Genomic DNA, 9,100 nt, shown 5'->3' with positions numbered 1-9,100 from the left:
GGGCACTGCCAGGGATCCAGGGGCAGCCACAGCTGCTTTGGGCACCCTGTGCCAGGGCCCCACACCCTTCCAGGGTATAATTCCTTCCCAAAATCCCATCTAATCCTATTGTCCTTTGATTTAAAGCTGATTTTGATTCAACTTTTGAAGGATGCAGATAAAAGTGGATTGCAAGATGCCTGGAAATGTTGTGAGCTTGGGTTACATTTTGGGCAATTTAATAAATTTGCATTTTGACCTTAAAAAACAGGACCAAGTGCAGCTGGAAGAGGAACAGGACGAGCAGAGAGCTCCACGTTCCTCACATTAATTCACCAGGATGCAGCAGCACACAGGCTGATTTTGTCCAACTGTCAAAAATGGCATCTTTCTGCTTTTATAGGAAGACCCATTAGAATAGAAAATGGAAGAGAAAACATTCCACGGCTAAAAAAAAAAAAAAGAAATTTAAAAAAAAAGAACCAAGGGATCCATTTCCCAGGTTTTGCTATTGAATAGCACTGAAAAGCTGAGCAAAGGGGGGCTGCAAAGGGACGGCGGAGCGGGATGGAGCCGCCGCCTTTTCCTTTGGGAACGCGCTGTAACACATGGATGGGGGCTCTGACTCATCCATCAATACATGTGTTTGCACACTTTTCCAAAAGCTTTTGGCCTGGAGCTACCCAATAGATGGAAATGCTGCGGAATTTTCCCCAGATGGCTCATTTTGGGTCCTGAATAAAAGGCATCGTTTTTCCAGCCGCCAGCTGGGGAGAGCCGGCCCCGCTCTGGAGTCACCCTGACCCCAGAGGGTGAAAGTCCCGAGGAAAACACAACCCATCAACCCACCAGGGCAGGGAGCAAGGGATGAGGTAACACAAATTTGGGGTGAAATCTTTTAGTTTCGGACAAAGAGGGAGCAGAGCACCTGCAGAGCCGCCCCATCTGGGATCAGGGACTGGGAGGTGCCACTTTCAAGGGAAAATTAGGGACATTAGGGAAAGATGATGCAATATTTCATCACTGATGGCTGTTGGAAGCTGTGCCATTCCATTGCTTTTTGAAATGCTGCCAGGAGGAAAATTCAACCTCACCTTGGGGAAACTTCTCTGGGAGAAAATATCCCGGGGTGGGATGAAAAGCAGGACTACGTCCAGTCCCATGGCTGAAAGCATGGTCTGGAGGTGAAGAAAATCATGGAATTCCCCGGAATAAATGTATTTCCCATGAGAACAGCTGCTCTGAAAGCAGTTGCAGCCTCTTTGCCTCCAGCCCAGGTGGGATTCTTTGCCCAGCCAAGCTTGGATTACACTGGGAGACTCAGGGTTGCATTCCCATTGGGAATGTGGGTGAGGGCAGGTATCTGGGAATGCCCTGAGACAAAGACAACTGTGGAGGTGTCAGGTGGTCTTGGGAGCCCCCACATCCCAGCTTGCTCCCATGAAAGCTGCAAGGAACCTCCCAGTCTTCCAGTTCCTCAAGGGGCTCCAGGAGAGCTGGAGAGGGACTGGGGACAAGGGCTGGAGGGACAGGACACAGGGAATGGCTTCCCAGTGCCAGAGGGCAGGGCTGGATGGGATATTGGGCAGGAATTGTTCCCTGGCAGGGTGGGCAGGCCCTGGCACAGGGTGCCCAGAGCAGCTGTGGCTGCCCCTGGATCCCTGGCAGTGCCCAAGGGCAGGTTGGAATAACCTGGGACAGTGGAAGGTGTCATTGCCCATGGCAGGGACTGGATGGCCTTTAAGGTCCCTTCCAACCCAACCCAACCCATTCGTGATTCCATGACGCTGGAATAAAACATCACCCTGGATAAAACAAACCATTCCTGTCCAGAGCTCCCCTCCTACAGCAGAATGATCTGCCTGGACAGACGTTTGGATTTGCTGTGTCCTCCACAAACCACAGCACACGGAGAACATGGACACAGCACATGGAGAACACCCACTCCTTAGGGCAGGGGACTCAACCCAACGGCACCGTTGGACCGGAGAACAAAAGGACAGGAAAAAGAACCAAATTTTTGGGCAGGGAGCAACAAATTTTTGGAGAGAAAAAAACCAATTCCAACCTGGTGATGATGGCGAGGTGGGGCGGGCTCATGCAGGCCCCCATGAAGAGCACCACGTTCTCGTGCCGGGTCTGCCTGTAGGCCATCACCTCCCTCTTGAAGGCCTTGAGCTGGTCCTCGTTGTCGCGCTCGATGTCGATGAGGCGGATGGCCACCTCGCCGTGCCAGCGCCCGTGGAACACCTGCCCGAAGCGGCCCTTCCCGATGAGCTCCCCGATCTCCAGCTGCTCGAAGGGGATGTCCCACTCCTGCAGGAAGATGCTGGTCTGGCTGGCCTTGCGCGGGAAGTTGCGTGCGGAGAGCAGCGAAAGGTTCATCTCCTCAAAGTCGTCCTCGGACTCCTGCACCTCCTCGGCGCCTTCCTCGTTCTGGGGCGGGCAAAGGGCATCAGGAACAATGAAATTGTGGGAAAAAAACCCTCACTGATCCATCTCCTGCTCGCTCAGACCCAGAGGAACCAGGCAGGGGCCTCCCAAAGCCAACGGAGCGGCCTCGTTCTACACAAAGTTGGCAGAATCCCAGATTTTCATAGAATCATGGAATCCTTTAGGTTGGGAAAGCTCTCTGAGATTGACTCCAACCCTGCCCTAGCACGGCCAAGGCCACCACAAACCCGTGTCCCCAAGTGCCACATCCACAGGGCTTTAAACCCCTCCAGAGCTGGGGGCTCCACCACTTCCCTGTGGAGCCATTTATTTACCCTGAGGTTAAATTTAGGATTATGACCCAGCAGAGATTTAATTAATTTGTCTTAAAACAGTTTCATCCTCCCCGGGCTGAGCTGTGCTCTGTTAATTCCCATTATTCCCAGACCCCTTGATGGTCCATTTAGACTTCCTACAGAGTTTACAACACCCTTTAAAAGCTTCATCCTCATCTTCCCTCTCGCCTCCTTCCCTTCCACCGCATTTTTAATGCATCCTAAAAACATCTCATTGAATTCCAAACTCGAAGCCCAGGAGGGTCCCTCTCCACAGGGTGGGGACACGGATGCCTGGACTTTAATTCAATTATCAGCAATTCCGCTGCACAGATGGGAAACGTCTCCATTTCCTAGGAAATGTGCCCCAAGATATCCCTAAAACCAAGCCCATTAAGCACAGGAGCAGTCTCACCTCCGAGGTGGGCTCCACTTCAATTTGAAGCAATGGGTTTCCTTCCAGGCTGTTAAAAGAATTACGGAATTAACACCATGGAAAAACACCGGGATCTGGGGAGCAGTCTCTCTTCCTGCCCCAGGGATGAAGGGATCAGGGAGGAGAAGGTGTCCCTAACCCAGGGAAAGGGATGGATTTACCCCCCCACAGACCCTGACTGCACTCAGGCCCTTTTCAGGGATCTCTAAGGTCTCTTTTGGCAGCCAACACCAGCCAAAGCAGAAGTGCAGAAGGAAGGAAAAGAAGGTTTTGAATCATTTTGGAGAAGTGGAGGGTTCAAAGATCCTCTCCCTGCAGTAAAGCACCCAAATCTGCCTGGTTTTCCAGCTCTTCTCCTTCCCTGTTCACTCAGCACCTCCCACCCCAAGGTCCATGGCCAGGGTCTTGCTGCTCCTGACAATTAACAGGGAATTAGGGAAATTCCGAATGAGGTATCAGCTGGAACAGCTCAGGTGATTTCAAACATCATAGAAATAGATTGTAAATTATTATTATTATTAATCACATGAATAACAAAATCCCTTCCCAGGGGAATTCCACTCCCCAGGCCACTTGGACGTGGCGATCCTGTGAGTCCTGTCCCATTCCATGACCACTAAAGACTATAAATCCCAGGATCCTGGCCAAAAGGAGTCAATCCTGGTGTTTTTGGGAAGCCCAGGTGGCTGCAAAACATCTCCATGGATGGGTGGTTTGCAGGAGCAGCCAGCTCCTCATCACTATCCCAGGCACGAATTCCTGTCTCCTGAGGACCCAGAGATGTTTAACCCAGCCAAGCCCAGGATGGCTCCCATGGGATGCTCTCAGTGGGAGGACACAGAGAAAACCACAGATTTTGGATATTGAAAGCTGTTCCCCCCCAAAATCCTGTCTTGGCACCTTCCCTTAGGCAGGGGATAAAAAGGCTTTGAATTCACCATTTTCCCACGAATTCCCAAGGAACAGTGGTTCCATCCTTTGCTCCACTGGATCCCCAGTGGAATTAGGAGAGTGTGGATGAATCAGCCACAACCTGGGGCCAGACCTGATCCCTTAACCCCCTGGCTTGTGAAATCCTTGAAAAATGGCCTTTACAGAACGGATCAGGAAGGACCCAGCAGTGGAATGTCGCTGCTGGGGCAGCACAGGCACCAGGACATCAAGGAATGATGGATTCGGGCTCGACCCGCTGGGAGGGATGGTTCTAATGCTGATCAGATGCTGCTTTGCCCAACTTTCAGCCCAAAGTTCATTGGGTTTGAAAATATTGGAAGTGGTAAAGGTATCCTGGTTATCTGCTTTTAATTTAATTATAATTTAATTAATCCCTTGGGCTTTTTGGACTGAATTTTTTTTTTTCCTAGTAGTGAAGGGCTGTGGGTTATAAATTAACCCCCTGCCCCCTTCTCAACCTTCCAGAGCTCTGGGGTCTCACCAGGACCCACCTGAGCCCCCAAGGCCAGGGGAGCACCCGTGGGTGCCTGGGGGATTTGGGGGGCAGGGGGAAGGGGATGGGAAGGGACAGTCACTCACATGGGGTTGGAGGTGACAGGGTGCAGGACGACCTGCGGGGCTCGGGTCGGCGTCTCAGGCACCACATCTGGGAACAAGAGAGAGGAGTCAGAGACTTCTGGGAGCATCCAAGGGAATGAAACCCCACCCTTCACTCCCAGGTGCAGTCCAGTGACACCTGAGCAGGGCTGGGTGTCACTTAGGGCCAGCCAACCCTGCAGCACCAACAGGCTTTGAGGAGAAATCCCACCCAGGGCACAAATCCAAGGGTTTGGATCTGTGCACCCATCCCCATCAGGAGAAATCCCAGGAAAAATCCCGGAAAGCCTTACCTGGGAAAATGAACTGCTGCTTGTACTTGTAGTAATGGGAGGCTGGAAAACAGGAAAATAAGGTTCACCATTGACTGTGGAGCTGGAAAAGCTCCAACCTGTGCCCAGCTCTTCACCAGGAAACCTCAACCCCCGTTGTGTGAACCTCTCCTGTGTGATCCAACCTCTCCCCCTTCCACATCCCCCCATATGGAATATTCTGAATTCCAAATTGGGACATAGGATGCCCAAGGTCAAAGATTTAAGACTTTTGCTGGATTATAACTTGATTTTCTCCCCCCATCACTCTCCTGCACCATTTGGAGAGAGCTGATGTTATCCATGGAGTCACTGGTGGGGTGTGCACACCAGTTTGCCAGCAGGGCTGGAGTGCTGGCCCTCAAGCGGAATTTGGGAACCTCTTGGCATCATGGAGACTTTGCCAAGGGATGGGTTTGGAACTGCTGCCCATTTGGGCCATATTCCACCCTCTTCTCCCTTGCTTTGGAGCCGTGTCCTTCCTGGAAGGAGTCCCAGGAGCCACTGTCCAGCGCCAGAGCTGGGAGAGGCTCCGGCTCTTGGGAACATCCCCTGGCTCCCATCTCCAGCCCAAGGATTGATCCGATCCCACGGGCAGGTCACGGGTGTGAAGAACTCGGAGCTGCTGAGGCCACCAGAGGTTGGCACCAGCTCAGAAGTCACCTTCTTATCTCCACGCCCCAAGGGCCACCCCTCAGCTTCCCCTCTCCAGCTTGGAGACCCCGGAGTCTGACCCCAGCCCTGCAGCAGGACCTGAGCCAACATCAAAGGAGCCTGGAAGGTAATTCCAGCAGGAGAAGGTCACCAGGTCACAGCTTCCGAGCTCAAATCCTAATCCCTGAGATGACCACCTTCATGGGATAAACCACAGAGAGCTTCCCGCCTGGGAAGATGAAAGCAGGGTCAGTCCTGCTTTGGATCCCATTCTGCTCCTCACAGGAATAAAACAGGGAGCAACCACCCCTCAGAGCTGCCAGGGTCTGACCCTGCCCTGCTCCATCCCTGCCCACCAGGCCCCTAAAAGGGGAGTGAAATCTGTGGTTTTTGCTTTAAACCACAAGAAATAATGTCCCCAAACCCCCCAGAGAGAGGTGTCAGCCCCAGAAGTGACCCGTGATGGGGTCACCAAAGGCTGGATCCCCCAGAGCCAGGCAGGCTGGCCCAGCAGGAGGGTTGGGATGCTGAGACACCGGGATACTTTGGCTCTGGAAGAATTCCTTGCACTGGGTCACGCCAGCATGGATCCCACGCCGTGTCCTCCCAGATCCTGGAGGCTCCAGGGTTGTGCCTGGTGAAATCCCTACCCTATGGATGGGTCACACCATTCCTGGAAGTGCTCAGGGCTTCCTCCCAGCTCCTCTGCTCTCTTCCTCGTGCCATTTCCGGATCCTGCCTGAATCCCAGGTGCTCCAAAGGGCTGTCACATCTCCAGGCACACAAGGACACGATGGGTGGTTGATTGTTGGGGGGTTTTCTCAACTTTTGGAAGTGTTTGTTGTTGTGGTGATGGATTCTGCCAGGCAACCTTCTCCTCCTCTCTGGTTGAAGGCTCGTCAGGGTGGAAGCGCCACCGTGGAGCACGAAGGTTCTGGCTGGTTCCTCCGATCTTCCTTCCAACCCCACCAGTCCATTAATCCTGGGAGTTTTGGGGGGTGCAGGACAGACCCCGACCTTCCAGCTGCTCCAGCCAAGAGGTCATGGATCAAGCAGGGCCACCAGGAGTGCTTCAGCATCCCAGAGATCTCCCCTCACCAGCTGTTTTTGGGGAGCAGATGGACACACTTCCAGGAGTGATGCTGAGCCAATCCCCCCTAGAAGGGACCTTTCCTGGAGCAGCAGGACATCCCGAAGGAAAGCTGGGACAGGCTTTGATACATCCTGAGCCCAGGAGGAGGTTTTGGGCTGTATTCCATAACTTCTGTGCCCTGCAGCCACCCCAAAATCCCTGCCTCTCCCACCACCCCAAAGAGATGGAGCAGATGGATCCCAGGTCCAGATTCCATGGGACAAACCACGTCAGACAACCCCAGAACCATCTGTCCCCCCAGCTATTGCTGCCAACCTGCTGGAGGCCCAGCACCCCAAAAACATGGTGGGGTCACCTCAATTTGCCCTCACAGAGGAATCAGCCCCTGGTTTCTCTTTGCAGAGGTGAAATGCCATGGAAAATCCATGCCTGGAAAGGTTTTGTAGCCTCAAGAGCAGCAGAGGTTGGGCTGGCTGCAACTTTGGAGGATTCCAAGGCTGGATCAAGCCTTGAGCTCTGACCCTGATTCATTCAGGACATTTGGCCAGAGACCCCCAACCTGAATTATCCTACACTCATCTTCTCTCCTGATTTCTGTTGGAACCCTGGAGGCTGAGAATTTCAGGCTTTCTGTGTTAAAAGGTGCTGACCCTCAAGCAAGCACCACATTTGACCTGAGGCCATGGAACAGCCTTCCAAAATTGAGTGATGGCACTGGGGCTGTGGGAGTGTAGTTTGAATGCTACTGTGTGATCTCACAGGGTGAAAAACTTTGAGTTAAGATTTTAGAGATATATATCAATGATATATAATATTTTAGTGATATATACATAGTGATATATATGGGGCAAGATGAAGGCTTTGGAGTGTTGTCTAAGTTCTTCTTCACCCTCTTCTTCATGGGTTTGGGTGGTTTTCTGTAACTGGTGAAGAAGGCCCGCATTGGGGGCTTTGGGTGGTCATTATTGGGTCAGAAATAGAAACATTCTAGGTGTCACCTTGTTATTGGGTAATTAGCACTTAAATAACCTTGGAAAGAGTCAGAGACACTCCATTTTGCCTTCATTTTCTAACTTGCTAGTTAGAGCTCACAGCTCATGAGTCTGTAAATAGATAAGGAATAATAAACACCCAAGTCTGGACTCAAAACCTCCGTGTGATTCATCCTGACCTTGGCAAGGTCAAAAAGAAGCCAGAACCGTCACAATTCCTACCTCCACCTTCTCCCCACGCCAGCGGGAATCCGGGAAGGGAATTAGCTGGCAGTGCTCCACCCCACGGGGACCCCCCGGGCCGGGTCGGTGGCAGGGGACAGGGTGGCAGTACCTGGCAGGTTGAACTGTTTCTGCTGGCGGGGACACTGCGGGGACGGGTGCAGGGGGGACGGCGGGGTGGCGCTGGGCGGCAGCGGCGGGGCCGGCGAGGACGGCGTGGACGACGTGGTGGACGAGGGGTTGCTGCTGGAGTCTGGCTGGTAGGGCACCGGAATGTGGTCCTGAGGGACACGGGGGAGGAGGGAAAACACAGCAGCTGGTGAGAGCAGCGCCGAGGCGCAAAGGGCCCCGGGTGACGAGTGACCTCTGCATCATCCCACTTGCCTCTTGCAGAAGTCCTAGAAAACACCCGGAGCTTTTCCCAAAGCTGTTTGCATTCCCCGAGGCCATTCCCCACCATGAGCTGGCTCCTTTCCCACCCTCACCCCCGGCTCTGCACAGCCACGGCCACCGAGGACGGAACTGGGGCCACCACCTTGGGGACAACAAGGTCCTGGAAGTTCCTGCTGAGCTCCTCGGAGCCGAACCCCAGGGCCTTGCAGGGAGCACAGGGATCTGGAAAGAGCAGCCAATGCATCCCAAGACATTCCTCACCATTCCTTGACTCTTCCCAGTCAAGGCCAGCAATTTTGGGATGGGTGGGAAGGGACCACTGAGACCCAAGAGGCAGGAAAACCTGCCTGGATATCCTGGATCCAAAAAGAAAAATGGAGGCCAGAATTTCCCCCCTTTCTGCCCAATTTGGAGCCACTGAACAGGGTCTGAGCAGTGCTGAGCGCTCCCATCCTCACAGAATTTCCCCCAAGGTTAAAAAAATCTGCACCAGCCTTCCCCAGCAGGTAATTTCGTCCTAATTAATTAATTCTTAAATGAGCTGTGCTTTCCAGGAAACCCATTTTGGTCATCATTCCATGCTCAGTAATCTCGGTCAATTCTTTTTTAAGCAAACAGTGAAGGTCACAACAATAAGGGGGGTTGGAATTAGACAGGGGCTTTCACGGGAATTTCACAAGGGGTTGGAATTAGAGGAATTT

The 9,100-nt window shown here is 52.8% G+C and overlaps 1 protein-coding gene across 1 annotated transcript in view; it reads right to left on the bottom strand.

The window, feature by feature from the left end:
* Positions 1-877: 877 nt before the first annotated feature.
* The window catches only part of LOC136369130 (kinase suppressor of Ras 2-like), a 50,669-nt gene continuing 42,446 nt past the window's right edge, over positions 878-9,100 (bottom strand). Inside the window, exons 10-15 of the mRNA XM_066331797.1 lie at positions 8,119-8,287; positions 5,028-5,069; positions 4,717-4,783; positions 3,163-3,211; positions 2,048-2,415; positions 878-950 (exon numbers count right to left, since the gene is read on the bottom strand). Of these exons, the coding sequence (XP_066187894.1) occupies positions 878-950; positions 2,048-2,415; positions 3,163-3,211; positions 4,717-4,783; positions 5,028-5,069; positions 8,119-8,287 (768 nt within the window). The remainder of the gene's footprint in view (positions 951-2,047; positions 2,416-3,162; positions 3,212-4,716; positions 4,784-5,027; positions 5,070-8,118; positions 8,288-9,100) is intronic.

Source organism: Sylvia atricapilla, chromosome 17 (assembly GCF_009819655.1).
Source record: "Sylvia atricapilla isolate bSylAtr1 chromosome 17, bSylAtr1.pri, whole genome shotgun sequence".
NCBI classification, from domain to species: Eukaryota; Metazoa; Chordata; class Aves; order Passeriformes; family Sylviidae; genus Sylvia; species Sylvia atricapilla.
This window is presented reverse-complemented; position numbering and strand designations above follow the sequence as displayed.